Source organism: Lepisosteus oculatus, chromosome 12 (genome assembly GCF_040954835.1).
Source record: "Lepisosteus oculatus isolate fLepOcu1 chromosome 12, fLepOcu1.hap2, whole genome shotgun sequence".
NCBI classification, from domain to species: domain Eukaryota; kingdom Metazoa; phylum Chordata; class Actinopteri; order Semionotiformes; family Lepisosteidae; genus Lepisosteus; species Lepisosteus oculatus.
Window position 1 is genome coordinate 19,047,048 of NC_090707.1, and position 16,836 is coordinate 19,063,883.

At 36.0% G+C, this 16,836-nt stretch overlaps 1 protein-coding gene across 1 annotated transcript in view; it reads left to right on the plus strand.

Annotated features, from left to right (window-relative positions):
• cwc22 (CWC22 spliceosome associated protein homolog) overlaps positions 1–16,332 on the plus strand; it is a 48,934-nt gene extending 32,602 nt beyond the window's left edge. The window contains exons 15-21 of the mRNA XM_015359046.2: positions 1,183–1,243; positions 10,000–10,077; positions 10,354–10,506; positions 10,753–10,880; positions 11,100–11,201; positions 11,499–11,707; positions 15,352–16,332. Coding sequence (XP_015214532.1) covers positions 1,183–1,243; positions 10,000–10,077; positions 10,354–10,506; positions 10,753–10,880; positions 11,100–11,201; positions 11,499–11,707; positions 15,352–15,905 — 1,285 coding nt within the window. The 3' untranslated portion in view covers positions 15,906–16,332. The remainder of the gene's footprint in view (positions 1–1,182; positions 1,244–9,999; positions 10,078–10,353; positions 10,507–10,752; positions 10,881–11,099; positions 11,202–11,498; positions 11,708–15,351) is intronic.
• Positions 16,333–16,836: the final 504 nt, after the last annotated feature.

The window sequence follows — 16,836 nt, forward strand, 5'->3', positions numbered from 1 at the left end:
TGTAAGAAAGAGATGCAGTATGTTTCCAAAAATGTCAGTATGAGATGCAAAATTACTGTGTACTTCTCAGTCATTTTTTAATGCTAATTAACTTCCATTAGTAGAAATACTTTGAGACAAGGAGCAAGGAAAGAGGTGTTTTTTCAAAGCTTATAGAAGCTAGGCATTAATTTGATGAAGAAAATACATAGATCTGATAGAGGCATTTGGATATATGTGATATGCTAAATTGTTTTTAAGCTTCATATTGAGAAATTTTCACACATGGGTTTTAGTATATTAATATTTATTACTTTTTTATTAATGGAAGCTATTTAGTCCGTTTCTTTAAAAAAAATTTTTAAAGGCATTATTCCAGAAGAAATCCCTTTTTATTGCAGGGGATGGAATGTGTATCCTGAAATATGTAATTTTTCATTGTTACTAAATATGTCTCATATCATCACTTATTAATTAACCAGGTATACTTTGAGAACAAATTATAAGAGATTCTTGCCAATCAAATGAGTTTATACACAAAGTACTTCAGTTCTCAATCTACCCAGTATGTCCTGGTGAGTTCCTAGTAGTGAATGACTGGTACATACAATCTGTTATAAATAGTTATTCCTGATATATGTGATCATTTAACTGTTTTGATGAAAACTTAATGTCATTAGTTCTGTCATGTGTAGAACTGAAACCAGATGAAAAATGGAGTAGATTGGCTTTCAAGATTAACAGAGACTCGTGATGATCTCAGACCTTTGTGTTATCTTTTTGTGTTGTTGTAGAAGCCAATATATAACAATTTGCAAAGATATTATCAACATTACTTTTAAGCAACTATTAATTCTTTAGGCAATTTTAAGAAACATTGGACCTGGACTTGTCTTCCAAGGTATCTTCAAATGATGGGAATTTTATTAGTGTTAAAAATGGAAAAAAAATACATTGCTTGTTACGAAGGTGCTCATCATGAAAGGTGAATTGTGGCTAGAAAATGCCATCTATACATGTTTTTATTCATACACACTATTGAGTGTGATATTATTTTTAGAACTTTGAGGTCTTAGTTGAGTTTTTTTTTATTTTCAGCTCAAATAATTCAATATATATATAAAAACTGAACAAATGAAGCACTTGAGGTATCCGTAAAATGAAAACAGTGTACATTGACGCATTTTACTTTTTTCTTTTCAGCTTGGATTTCGAAGAATGTGCTCACAAACTGATAAAAATGGATTTTCCTGATAGCCAAACGGTATGTTTTACTAATATGGTCTTCTGAAGGATCAATATAAGAACTTCGGTGATATTAATTCGCATATTTAATCCAGTGCTTGCAGCATCATTTGTAAACATTTTTTTTTCCTTTTTGTTGTTTCCTGAGCAATTTATGAGGAATTTACTGATATTTATCTTGGTCATTCAGGTTGTTTTCTTTGAAAATTGAGTTATGATTCATTTAAGAACTGGGTGTTCCCTTAACAAATGAAATGCCCTTTTGAAATAGCTTGTTAATGGTAAGGCAGTACACCAAGTATTTCTTCGAGCTTTGTAGCAAGTCATTAAACCTAATAATCAATAGAAACCGTTATGTTCTGGCTCTGGTTTAATTACTTTAAATTTAAATTAAATTTATTAAAGGGAACTTTACATAACTGGCATTTTACTTTATTCAATAGTGTTCTTATGTAGTTTGGTTTTCTTTTTAAAGAAAATCCCCAGATTTAATTTAAGATGTAAGAGCAGTGCATGTTCTTGATATTTTCTTTTGAATATTTTCAGATTTACAGTACACTTTTGTATGCGTAGTTTGCAGCATTATTATATTTTAAAATGGTACATTTGTCGGAAATGGGCTGATGCTTTGGAACAAGGAAAGACCAAGCAGAGTACATAATTGTGTGCCCATGCATTATAGAGATATTGATTTGCCAGCAGCACCTGCTGTGAGGGTTGGGGACGTCAGGTTGTGGAGCAGTCTGATTTTGCAATTCAAGCTCACAAGGGAACACTGCCGGAAATATGGAATGTCATTGTTACCTTCACTTTTTTCTTTTTTAAATTTCCTTGAGCACCCTGAGACCCACGACAGTTTTATCAAATATGAAGTGCAGTCGTCTATTTTCAGGATTATACATTTTAAACATTTTGATAAAAAATTATAATGTGGTGTTAAATCACTGATTTTAATTAACATTTATTAAGCTGTAGATTTGTTATAATTGCTAGAAAGTTATTTGGATTGAATTCTGTTGTATGAGTTATTAATGAGCACGTTAAATGTGTGTGGTATTATAAATATACAGTACACCAAACTAAGCAAAGGTTTTACCTCTTCTTGTGCAAATATCATTCACTTTAGGAGTCCCCATTTAAAGTAGTGTTTACTGAATTTATTGCAAGGCTTTATGCTCAATGTAACGGTGGCTTTTTCTGAATCAGTGCTCATAGGCTGATACGCAATCAGTTGTGACAAGGACATTATGGAACCCAGACTTTGATGAAACTCTTGCTGAGTTGGCTGGTGCTTTTGTTTCTTAAGGGAAAAAAGACTCTATGGCACTAAAGCTTCTGTGCTCTGATATGCTGTTTGCTTTACCTCTTAGCTGACTTATTAAAACCCACAAAGATAGCAACAATCCCCAGAAAATTACCTTTTATACATTAACTGTACATCTTCTTGTTTCTATCATGCATTTCTGTAGTAATATAACTGTTTCAGAAACAGTGTTAATAATTAATGGTAGAAACTATTTTTAATGAAAATGAAAACTGCAAACTTTAAGCATTGTTTTCCCCATAATTAAAGTTATATACAAACAAATTAGATCCCTGTTATGGTATTGTTGTGTCCCCTGTATTAGAGTTGATTTCTTGGTAAAGTGCATGTTCTTTACTTTTTACATTTTTATTACTTTTATTCTGTGGATGCAGCACTACTGTGCTGTCAAACTTTGTTGTAGATGGTAATAACAGACTAGAAAGTAAATTATGCACACTCAATCACTTCCACTCAACCAACTCACTCTCCTGACCCTCCGGTTTGTCTGATTATCTTTCTTCTAATTTCTTTTCAGAAAGACATGTAAGAACTGAGTTTGCAATAATTTAGGGAAACACAGAGGCCTTTTTGGTGTTTTATTTCACAGCATAACACAGGCATTACTTTCATAAAAGATCTACACACAGCGTACATCTATTGATTTGGTGATAGGAACTGAATAACTAAAGCATGGCCCATGACGCACTTCTACATAAGCATGTTTACTCTGTTAACCAAGCTATGCCTTTATGAATGACACCAATTCAGGTCAGGCAAAGTAGATCTCGGAGAAGAAGATGCACAAGTGGTTGCCCACATTTACTAGCTTATTAATCTGCTTGTGAATAGGCTACTTTGGTTTTGATAAGCATTTGATATCTGTAATAGTTGTATGTTTGTAATATATTGTGTATATATATTTGTTGGGATTCCTGATGCTATGATGGGGGTTTCCTTTAGGTCCCTGACTTTCCTGTGACATTCACCAGGGACTTTATAATGTGACCCATCTTGTTGAGCACCTATCTGTGCAGGTTCTGCACTCTTCAATGCAGATTTAAAATTTTGCTGCATGAGTTATGTTTCAAAACAACCTTTGTGGTGAAATAATACAGTACACATATACAAAATTAACATACTATTTAATGCCAATAATATACTTTTACTAATATCTTGTTGCCACTCTTTTTGCCATTCAACTTAGTTTTACCATAGTGGATAATCTTTTTAATGTAAAAGTAAAGGGTTATATTAAGTTACCTAATAGGAGCAATAAGATTTCTTTTAAAGAATCTTTGCCAATCCAGTTAATTTCTATATAGTCCACTCTTGGTAACATCGTAAGACCATTAACTGAGTGACTGAGATAAAGAATTGCTGCAGGCTTCGTTATGTCCTGCATCATTTTCAATATTTAATTATTCTCACTATTATATTCGATACACCTCTCTTCTCCTGACCAATTGGTACTTTTCTTGAATTACCTATTTTAAAAAATGATTGGATCTAATCAGGACTGAATGCCTCTAAATCACCCCTGAACTGCTTTGCAATCTTCCTCCATAGATCATTAAGGTTAGACACTTCAAGGCTAATTTAACAAATTTAGATCTGAATAAAGGTACACCGAGAAGCTGTTTGAAAAGCAGTTTTCTACCTCCAAAGGGGTAGAAAACTGCAAAACAGACACTAAAGGTGGTTTATTTAATAAAGGTATTTTCATAATAATGTAATAATAATAATAATGTTTCTTTATTAGCCCTATACAATTTCTTGCATTAGGAATGCGTCTTTTCTTATACCCCAGCTTTTCTCCATGGAGACAGACACAGAGACATGGAGAGAAGCTTGGGGTCAGAGCGCAGGGTCTGCCATTGTACGGCGCCCCTGGAGCAGTTAGGGTTAAGGGCCTTGCTCAGGGGCCCAACGGAGTAGGATTCCTCTGCCGGCCACGGGATTTGAACCGGCAACCTTCCAGTCACAGGCGTAGATCCCTAGCCACAGAGCCACCGCTCCGCCCTCATTCTTATAGCAGTAAAATCTGTTCTAGAGATTTTTAGAAAAAAAGTCTAAAAAATACAGTAAATATGCCTAACGTACAAGAAATGTCTTTGAACGTTTCAGAATTGGTACACACAAGCCCTATAATTTAATATATACATTGGTTATTTTGAAAAATCACTTTGCAAAAAGATCTAAAAAAACAATTGTGATATTTCTTGGAAATGTTTTCAGTCATACTTATTGTGGATGAACTAACATCCTGAAGTCAGACAGAGGTACAGATGCATTGCACACTGCTTTATAATATTGTATTCACTTTTATTCATCCGTTATTATCCATTAATAAATATCAATTTAACTCGGTCTAACTCACCTGTTGAAGACTCTTTACCACTGTAGGACAGTTCACTTCAGAGTTAAATAGATGGCAGCCAGTGGGAAGGCAACTGGCAGGTCATGAATAGGGCCGAATAATCCTGAATCTGGACAGTTTCCAAATGCTTTTGAACTCTGAACAGGTTTCCAGTAGCAATAATGCTGATAAATGTTACTATCACTTTTGTGTATCTACACCAATTGATGCTTCTGCTTTGTTAAATTGTGTGGTATTTTTGTATTGCAATTTTCAAGATCCTTCAGTGATTTGATTTCACATGCATAGTAAATCAAAATTCACACAGACTGCCCATTTGTACACATTTACATTTAAAACATTTGGGATCTCAATGCATCATATCTACTAATGTAAAGTTTTAAAACTTAAACAGTTTTCTTGTTAAGATTGCATAATTAAATCTCTTTATTCCTGAGACCTCCAAGGATCATTTCTAAAATACCCACATTTGATTTAGAAAGAAAGGAGTATATTTTAAACCAAGTTCTGACTTAAACAGTAGTTTTCATAATGGGAGTGTTGTGAAGTTTGTCCATTTTTATCCCAAGTGTGCAATTAAAAAGGGAATGCTGGAGAATGACCTTACTGAAATGTGGAAGTGATTATTAATAGTATATTTTAATGAGACTTATGTTTAAGTCACTGCAGTTTTGTGATTATTGCTACAGTGTTGAAAATACTGGAGTGGAGTTAATCCTTGTATTTAACAGTTGTCACTCATTTTTCAGTGCACATCTGTTGCTTTTCAGAAACTGCCAGACAATTTAATTATTTTAATGAAATTAAAAAAGCAGTACAATTTACATGCAAAAATGAAAGAAGCAGGGATATCAATTTTAAAAATTCAGGTTTCCCATCAGCAGGTCATATTATTTTCAATTTTAAAATGGTAGCATAAGGCTTTATCGTTTCACAAACGATAAAGCCTTATGTAAAATGAGTTAAAGTCCAGTTTTTCTTTAAATAGTGATGACCTCATGTAAAACCTCCATCATAAGATCTGAAGTACTTAATTCTATCTGAATTGTACAAAACAGATTTTTTAGATGATTATTTATCTTACGTTAAGCAATTACATTTTCATTGGGCAGTTTTGATAATAGTATTAGAAATTACTGCTCTGCCTTATGGAAATTCTTAGAAATGTTTACTGTTGCGGTTTGCAGTTCAAATTTCTAAATGAGACAACATTTTTTCTACAGCAGTTTTCAGAATACCCCTTATTGTCCAATGTGTGGGCTTTTCAAGGGTTTGTTGCCCAAGGGGTTGGGTCATATAGTGTTTCAGCTTGTCCATTACTGGAGGCTTGTGAACACCATGTCAGGTTCCATTCCTCATGGAATTGATTTTGATGATATGGCATCATGCTTTTTACAGACCAGGTGGTGTGCTGTTTCTGAAACATTTCTCCTGTTCATACGCCATTACACATTTAGCTTTGGAGCATTGGATGAGTTGCTTTTTTTTACAGTATGGCCATCCTGGCTTTCAATATAATATTACCATGCATTTCTTTGAAATCACTGCCCCTCATCCTGTCCCTTTTTGTTCGGGACTGTGAATGTTGTCAAGAGTGTATAAGCTAAATGATGGATTTGAGCTGATATACATGCATAGTAGATAGCAGGGTCTTAAAGTTAATCTTTTGAAGAGAAGGGCATGATGTTTTTAAAATATAAGTTTTTAAGTCTGTTATTGAGCTATTTCACAGATAGCTAGATAGTACTGTAACTAGCACTGATTGAGAAATACATGAGTTTTGGAATTGTTATTAAGATTATAGAAATAAATGTCCGTTGTAATGACACTGTTGAGGTGGAATCCAGGAACGCAAAGAGCCCACTTGCTGCACAAAAGGCAGCTGTGTCTGGGAGCCTGCATGAAGCACACAGAGAATGTCTAGAGCTGCGTGTTATTTCAACCGGAGGGAACTGGGGGCACGCACTCTGGGGATGAGTAGCAGGCTTCTTGCTGACTGGTGAACCAACTTCCACACATGCAGACAGACATGGTACTGTGACTTGCTAAGGAACCAGAGTGTGGTGCAGGCAGACACAGTCCAGGGTTGTTATCCACAGCAAGCAAGGGTTGTAACCAGGAAGACAATTTAGCAAAGCACAAGGGAATGTTTGGTAGATGGGTTGATGTGACACATGCTCTGTCCCCTGCACACTGAAGCGAAACCACACACAACTAAGTATATTTCACAACAAGGCTGCTATTTAAGTAAATAAACACTTAATTTATCTCACTAAGTTTAACTGCTTTGTATCTAGTGATTTATTTCATGGGTGCATGCATGGAAGTGGATACACTATGTAAAAAAATGCTCTCTTAAGGGTGTGACTTAAATAGAAAAGATAGGTTCTGGATCGGATTAAAGGAGGCAACATAGAATAGTGTATGTGAAACCTTATATTAATGGTATTGTTTTCAACTGTATATATTCAACTATGTAAATTTCTTGCCACCAGGTGTTCTCCACATTTGTTGGTTTTTGGGAATCCTTAAATATCATTTCGCCCAAGTGCTGCTGTTGGCTTGTCCATCATTTGCAGCACGCAGAGATTTTTTAGTTTTCTCCAACCGTGTCTACCCATACCCTACATGGGGGGTGTGACAGCTCAAGAGACAAGTCAGGGTCAAAACCAAGGGGTGATCCAGGAGATGAAGTAGTAACAAGCCAGCAGGAGTCAAAGTACCAAAGAAGTGATCAGACATGAATTAAGCTCAAGAGCCTCAGTGTTCAAACTTAGTGACAGACCCTAGATTTCTGTCAGATCCGTGTATTTATTCTCAAGAGCACCTGCAGTGGGTGTGGTAAACTGAATCCAGGTGCTCAGAGTCACCAGGTGATAACATTCAGTTACGTCTCTCTCTAAACCGGCTGCTCCAACACAGCTAGCTCACTCACAGAGCAGCAGCCCAGGCGTGTATGACATCCATGTTGCTTCCCAGCTCCAGTAGTCCAAATTTCTTTAACCAGACACACCACAGGGTAAAGAAGATATCGGTATATATCGGTATCGGTGATCAGCTGCCTAGAACCCCTGGAATAGGAAAGATCCATCCATGACTTAAGTGCACCTTAATGAGAGGCCAGCAGCCATATCACCCTGCAACTCAACTGGCAACCCACTGAAATTAAGCAGGTGTGAGCCTGGTCAGTACCTGGATAGGAGACCTCCTGGGAAAACCTAAGGTTGCTGCTGGAAAGGTGTTAGTGGGGCCAGCAGGGGGCGCTCACCCTGTGGTCTGTGTGGGTCGTAATGCCCCAGTGCAGTGACGGGGACACTATACTGTAAAAAGGAGCCATCCTTCGGATGAGATGTGAAACCGAGGTCCTGACTCTCTGTGATCATTAAAAATCCCAGGGCATTTCTCGAAAAGAACAGGGGGTGTAACCCTGGCGTCCTGGCCAAATTTCCCATTGGCCCTTACCAATCATGGCCTCCTAATAATCCCCATCTATGAATTGGCTTCATTACTCTGCTCTCCTCCCCACTGATAGCTGATGTGTAATGAGCGTTCTGGCGCACTATGGCTGCGGTCGCATCATCCAGGTGGATGCTACACATTGGCGGTGGTGGCGGGGAGTCCCCATTACCTGTGAAACGCTTTGAGTGGAGTGTCCAGAAAAGCACTATATAAGTGTAAGCAATTATGTCCCAGCAGACCCACTGCACATAAGATTAGATGGAGAAAGAAACTCCCTCTCCATGGAGAGAGAAACTAAATTCAACATTTAACGTTTTATTTGAAAATTTAGGAAGGCCAGATTTTGGCAAGTGTTACACTCACCAGAGTGATAAGTTACTTCACCACATGAGGGCCTGAGGGTCCTCTGGATTTCCTGCCACCTTTCTTCTGAATTCCATAATTGAACAGGGTATTGCTTAGCTGCTCATTGAAATATATTCATAAAAACCCCAATTTTGGTATAACAGCTATAGCTAAACATCCTGCAGCTATTTAACTAGAGTACATACTATTGTTGGCTATTAAGTTATTATATCTTACTTCACTGGGATAAAGATATCTGCTCCTCATGGGTGGAAAAAATAGGTTAAATTTAACTCAGAATTTCATATTATTGGTTTGTCAGATATAAATCAATATATGTCAGTCAAAATTGAAAGTAATGTTTTGGTAATGTAGTTTCCATTTATAAAATTTATTTGTATCCTTATCCTCAACCGTGGAAATTACTTTATGTAAAAAAAATAATGACAGCTTTAAGGGCAGCACGGTGGTGCAGTGGTTAGCATTGCTGCTTCTCTGTGCTGGGACTATGGGTTCAATCCCTGACCTGAAAATATGCGGATGCTAGCAGAATGTTTCTCCTTGATGTGTTATAGCTTTACATTAAAATTAAATGTTTTCCACAGTAGATAAGTGCACTCAATACCGTTAGTCTATTATCGTGAACATTTTACTGTAATAGAGAGAGATTACTATAATCAGTGATGTTTTGATTTGCACAACAACTATAGTAGATGAAAACACATGAACACCATGAACTGTAAAGAAAAGCTTATTCTTAGGCAGTACAGTTATCTGCAATACATAATATTTAAACCTTGGGTACATACTTCAGCTGAGTCTTTTTTGAGAGGTGAGCGTGATGTAATGCATAGACTTGTCTTGTTTTTCTGTATGAAAACAATCTAAAGCTTTCTTTTAATTATTTACCAGCCTGTGAATGCTCTTCTGAAGAACTGGATTGTTTTAAAACTGTATTTGCTGCTTTTAAAATTATTGGACCCTCTTGCCTCAAACTTGGATTTCAAATAGGTCACAGGCAGTCGATGCATGTTGAAAGCAGCTTTAGTTGTTCAAAATGTTTTATATATATTGGGAACTGGGTAAGCCTTTTCTGAAGATAACTGCAGAGCCTGAGTGCGTACACATGGGATTCAGACTGTTGCACTTATACATCACTACGTCACACTTTTGTCTCTGGTAGTGCTGCTGTTTCATCCACAAAACAGAGACTTGTATTTGAGCCATTTTTTATAAACCTCTCAATGTTTTAGGTTGAGGTAACTGAAAATTTGTTTTCTTCCCACAGAAAGAGTTATGCAATATGATTTTGGACTGCTGTGCACAGCAAAGAACATATGAAAAGTTTTTTGGTCTTCTTGCTGGGGTGAGTCCAATACTGTTTTTGTCATCTTTACACTTACCATTCATCTCTGAGAGGTGAAAGACTGCCTTTTTTTTGCAGACATTTCCCAGAGCTTGTCAACAAAAAGTATACTTCAAAAAGGAAGTCGTAAAACCTCTTTATGATTGATTTAAACTAGTGATGATGCTGATGCGAATATGAAGGATTTTAATATATATATCTGATGCTAAAAGAATTTTATGTGGTAACTTTGCAATGTGTCTTGTTCAGTAACATCCTTTTTTGTGTTATCTGCAGCGATTCTGTTTGCTAAAGAAAGACTATATGGAGAGCTTTGAAGCCATATTTAAAGAACAGTATGAAACCATTCACCGACTGGAAACCAATAAATTAAGAAATGTTGCCAGAATGTTTGCACATCTGCTGTATACAGATTCTGTCCCATGGAGTGTAAGTAGCAAAACCACTGCCTTAAAATTGAAATGGTTAATAAAATATTAATTTCTTTTCAGTTTTGGCAGAAATAAGTTAACAGATAGGTTGTTTTAGAAAAACTTTGAATACAGAATTTATTTAAAAAAATAATTTCATATGAAAGCAGTTTAGATACTGTAAAGTGCCCTACCAGCAAAAATCACATTTAAGATGTAAACAGAACCCTTACTTGGATTTTATTTTTAATGTATTTTCTTTAAGGTCCTGGAGTGTATAAAGATGAGTGAAGAAACGACTACGTCATCAAGTCGAATCTTTGTCAAAATTTTATTCCAAGAGCTCTGTGCATACATGGGACTTCCTAAACTCAACGAACGGCTTAAAGATGTGTAAGTTATATGACACAGAACCTGGCTGTCCAGTAAAAATTGAAAACAGTTTTTATCTCGTATTTCAGATTCCAAACTGATATAGTTTCACTGTTTCTAAAGTAAGATTTTATTTTTTAATTGAAATTTTGAATGTTGGAGGAAACTACAGAGATTGCCAAAATGCTGTAGGATATGATTCCAAATAAATTATTTTCAATTAAACTTTCCATTTTTTAGCACTTTGCAGCAGTTCTTTGATGGGCTGTTTCCCCGCGACAATCCCAGGAACACAAGATTTGCCATTAATTTCTTCACCTCCATTGGCTTGGGAGGTCTAACGTAAGTGAAACGCTTGACATTTGCTTGCTTCTTCTTGTTCAGATGAGTGCAGGAGTCCATGTTTTCTCGTCAGTGCTAAGTAATTGATCACATGGTGTTCTGGTATTTATATGAAGCATTGTACATATACATCATAGAATATGTCACTTTTAATGAATTCCTTACAGGTTTGTAACTTTTCTGTTTGTTTCTTAAGCTTTTTGTTCAGTGTTTCTAGTGGTATTTGTGCACCTCACAGAGAACTGCTTCCTGTGTACATAAATAAGCACACAATGGTTTTGTTTCTGATTTCACCAGAGATGAACTTCGAGAGCATTTGAAAAACGCTCCAAAAATGATAATGACACAGAAACAAGAGGTGGAGTCATCAGATACTTCGTCGTCATCCTCCTCCTCGTCTTCATCCTCTTCTTCAGGCTCGGACAGTAGTAGCAGTGACAGTGAGAGCAGCACGGACTCCTCCAGTGAATCAGAGCCCTCGTCCAGCAGTGGAAGCAGTAGCTCAGGTACCCACACAGCACCCTGCTCTGTGAGCTGTAGTCAGCAGGTCTAATTAAAGTTAATAGTGTTACTGAAGCAGTAATTCCTAATTACAGTGTAATTGTAAGTAAATTCCCAAGAGGTTTGTATGGTCTAGCAATCAGCGAAATATCCTTAATTTGGAATAATTTGTTTTCCTGTTGACTATTGCTTATGTGTTCCAAAAGAAATCACATACACCAAGTTACAGTTGTATGTAGAAGTAGAACAGCTGCATACATTTTAAATGATATATATATATACTGAAGGTTTAGTAACCATCTTTTGAGTAATCTCAAGGAGGTACATCTTGTAGCCATACCTAGAGTAAGAATAGTGCCTACAGTTTTAGTCACCTCATTTTACAAAATATTTGCTGCTCTGAAATGAGTAGCGGAACCATGTACATTCCCAACCTTAAATGAATCTCTTGTATTGACAGTCTTAAACAGAGAAGACTGAGGAGGCCTGAGTCAAATATTCAGAATCCTCAAAGTAACCCTGTGTGCTTTATAAACACCAGAGGAGAGCACTGGAAATTGCATTAATTTGCATTAAAGATTGAAATCTGGATGAACTAAATTAACTACAAATTACAAGACAGTCTAGATGGGCCTTTTTTAACCATTATGATGTTCTTAAAATCTTTGGGAATGATACGTAAACATGTATTATCAGATTACAGTGTAACAATATCTCAAAGCACTTCACAGCATAGTAAAAATACGTATAGTGTATATGAAATATTTCTGAGCTCCAATAAGATAGATAACCAAGTTTTTTTATTCAAAAATTGAATAAAATCAATTAAAAGAAGCAGTCATCATGCATTATTAATATAAGAAAGTTGTTGTTTTGTTTCATTTTATCAGTATGTTGCCATAAAACGTTTTTATTGTGTGCAGTTGCCGTTACTAGTTTACCACAGTTTTTCTGCTTTGTTATATTTACTTCCTTCAGCATATCGACTGCTGTTAACATTTTCAAAATAAAGGACTATCAATGAATAAATAATCATTGAGAAATGTTTTAGCAAAAGATATGTAGAGTTAGAGATGTTTGTTTCTTAATTTTTTATCAGGCTTATGTTGTCAGTTGTGTTATGACTTACCCATGCATACTAAACTATGATTAAAAACAGCAGACATTATACAAATTTAAGATACAAATGTGACTAAAATACTTTCCTATATTTTTAGGAATTAAAAGTGAAAGATTTGACAATCAAAACAGAATAGGATCATTGCTTAATTTTAATGCAAAGCATGTTGCCATTAGTAACACCTCCTCTGCAGTCTTGCTATACCTCCTGAAGTGAAAAGCTGTATATTTTTTAGAACTCAAGCTTAAATATATTTTAAGGAGTTGAGTGTTTTTCCCACATTTCAAAATGTTGTTAATCTTTCAGTGTAACTAAGTAGAAGAAATCGGTATAGGCTTGTATAATTATTAATACTATTAAGTGGTCCATAAAAATGGCTTTTTCACTTCCTGGGGTCCTGCTGTTTTTGCAATGTTGACCTGCCTGCAGTGTTGCCCTGGGAATGTCATGAGTTGCCTGTTATTTCACCGTGAGGAATTTCTGGGCTTTGAGCTGCCGTGTCCCACTTATATCATTCAGTTGAGTCAAATTATTTTAATTGACTATTTATCGTTTATAATCTTTTAATGAATTGGTACAATTAGAAGTCTTCAAAGGGAATTTACACGTGTATTATGTTGAGTGGTCTGCAAGGTTACATGCAATTACATTTTTGTAGTCTCTTTAGATATGTGGGGTAGTTATTTTTTATATTTTGCTTATATAACCTCTGTTTGCTAATAGCACTATTAATTCATTGCGTTTCTATAGCACTTTGTATCCCAAATATTCTCAATTTGCTTTACATATAGAAGAGGACCCACCCCTATCCACCATTGAAGTAAAGCACTCAGCCTTGATCAATCAACCAGCAACCTGCACCAGTTAAGGGTGATATTTAGGTTGGCCAGACTGTAGAAGCTAAATTAAAGTGGATTAAGCCCGGACAACAGGGTTAACACGTTTACATGTTGTTTAGTCTTCAGCGATGAAATAGTTGGGACTTTAATTTAAAGTTTCAATTAAGGACTGCACCTTGTGCAGCACAGTGTCTTTTATCGCCATACTGGGGCATTTCCAGTAGCTGTCACCCTGCCACTCACAAATGGCAACCCACTGAACTAAAGCAGTCGTTAACATGGCCCAAAATCCCAGGGCATTTCTCAAAAGGAGAAGGGTCCTAGACAAATTTCCCCCTGACGTTTACCAATCATGGCCTCCTATTAATCTCCATCTATGAATTGGCTTCATTACTCTGCTCTCTTCCCTACTGGTGGCTGATCTGTTGTGAGTGTACTGGCACACTGCCTTGCATCATCCAGGTGATGGTGGAGCATAGTCCCTATTAACTTAAATAATTTTTAGTGTAGTTTCCAGAAACTTGCTATATAAGTGTAAGGATTATTATTACGACTACTTTGGAAATTGTGTTCTAGGGAAAAGTAGCCTTACTGGTCTTCCAGCACCACAGACTTTCCTAAATGTTTCCCTTCCTCAGCACAGTTTTTAAGGTTCTGAAAAATTGTAAGACCAAGCTGCAAGATGGCAATGTTGCTGGAGCTAAAATTAAAACAGTGCCTACATAAACCATAGTAATACGTGTATGTCTATTTCTGCATTTTGGCTTCTAAAGAATTGTGTAGATCTTAGCTAAATAATTTTCGTGACAAAGCGACTAGTGTTTCTAATGTGACATAATGCACTTTAGTGATGATTTGCTGAAGTTGAGATTTTGTCTCTGAAAAAGAGTCCAAGAATTTCATTCTGAAAAAAACTGGAGTATACTTAATTAGCCACAAATAATATGTGAGTTGCAAATTATGAAAGTGTATTATAGAAATAAAATACATCTGCACAAATAACAGATTACAGAGATTATAAAGTCATGGAGAGAATTGCAGCAGCTGGAATTGACCACAAATCCATTGATTCAGCAAAGAACCAGATGGCACCTAAGTAAACGGCAGCAGCTTTGCTGAACTTCTTGACATAGCACTTAGGAGGGATATGTCTAATCCAAAGCATATGAAAATGGAAAATAGTCTGCACGGCTTGTGTGTGTAAAAAGATGCACATATTCAAATGTGTTTACTTAAGGCTAGTTCTTATTTTTGCCTGCAATAGAAGCAGGTAAACGTTTGCACCATTGAGCTTACATTTGTTTTCTAGTTTGATTATTAGGTATGAAAGTAGTAACTGACCATATAAATTCAGAATGCCACCCCAAAAAAGGCAAAAATAATCGTTAGCATTATAATCTGTAAAATTGCTCCTACAATAATTGAAAATAGTAGATCTATACCGATCTGGGTCAATACAATCATTTAATAACCCTAAGTCTACTGCCAGTCCTCTGACTTCAGGCATGACAATTCTGCCAAAGTGTTGATGGTGGCTTTGTTAAATGTGGCTGGTCCTCTTTCTCAGTTATCAATTACTGCACACTTCCATGTTTTGTAGTTTTGTGAGATTAGGGTAAATAGGACAGTACTAATAAGAGATATCGAGCAACACCATGTCTTATTAAAAAAATCTTATTTCTTTTAACAGATTCAGATTCAAGGCGCAAAAAAGTGCAAAGCAAGAAGAAAGACAAAGGATCTGCAAAGTCAACCACAAAGAAATATTCCAGTAAGAAGCAAGACCCCATACGCAGAGACAGCAGCAGTGAGGAACGAGAAAGACCAACTGAAAAAAACAGCAGCAAAACCTCCAGACACAGAGACAGAAGAGAAGAGCCAAAAAGTCCTGACTGGAGTCACAAGGACCAGCACCGCAGGCAAAACAGAGACTGTGAGGACAAAGAGTTTGACTCTCGAAAAGAACGAGAAAACATGAAAAATAACTCCCAGTCTGATTATGACAGAGACAGATACAGAAGCAGGGAAGAGGAGCCGCAAAGTCGCTGGAGAGAAAGGTCAAAGTCAAAAGAAAGGAGTCGCAAAGAGACAAACTCCAGAACAGACAGTAGGGACTTCTATAAAAATGGAGTTGAAAAGCAAACAGAGAAATCTGACAAACAGAGCAGACACTCCGATAGATACAGGGATGCTAGGAAACCTGAAGACAGGCATAAGGAGAGCTCTCCCAGGAGAAAAAGATAACATCCACATTGCAAATTCAAGTGTACTACACGTTTCTTTTTAAAATCATGATAAAAATGTATTAGACTATTTTTTGCTGTTGATGCATCAGTTACTGCATACTCCCAGGGCTTTTCTTTTCTGGTGATATGTAAATGTTTTAGTAACTGAAATGTTTATACAGGAGATCAATGCTTTACTTTAGGGTTACTCTGTAAAACTAGAATTGTTTAGAAAAATGTATCAGCAGAGGGAAAATTATTTCTTTTAAAAATTGTTGCATTTTTTACTTTGTCATGTCAGTTGGTTTTTTTAATATGGTATTATTACTTAAATATGAACAACCTGTGAAATATTTGTAATTGAATGCAATTTTCTATGATTTGGCCTAATGTTTTCTTACTGGTGTTGTCAAAAATATATTAAAATAAGAAACCTGTGACCCGTTTTTTTTTTCCAGTTAGAAACCCATTCTAAAATTTAAATCATTATAAAACTGATTTTCAAAAATCTTTAAACTTGGTGTTGTAGTTGACCTCAGTTATACTATCTGGAAAAACAGTTTGCTTGACCTACTTTTAATACTGCTGAGCAGATGACAGTTTCTGGAACTTAATGTCGAGTGATGTAAAAATTAGGAGAGCGTGATTGGTTTACAGTAATTAGCTTAAGTGATTATTGCATGAGGAGTGTACAGTGCTGTCAGTGCTCAGTACCATGGCTTTCCACTATTCATGAACCAGTTGTACTGTATCTGTCTTAAAATCACTTAGGGGACACTGAATGTTAAAAGTAATTACAACTGTTCTTGAATTATCACGTGCACTAAGGAAGAGACGGGCTCAGTAAGCCAGTCTTTCTGTAGTTGAAATTAATTACATATAGTGTTTTACGAGAGGGTACAAATTGAAAACATATAACAAGAAGGCTAGTTAAAATGTACTTTTCACAA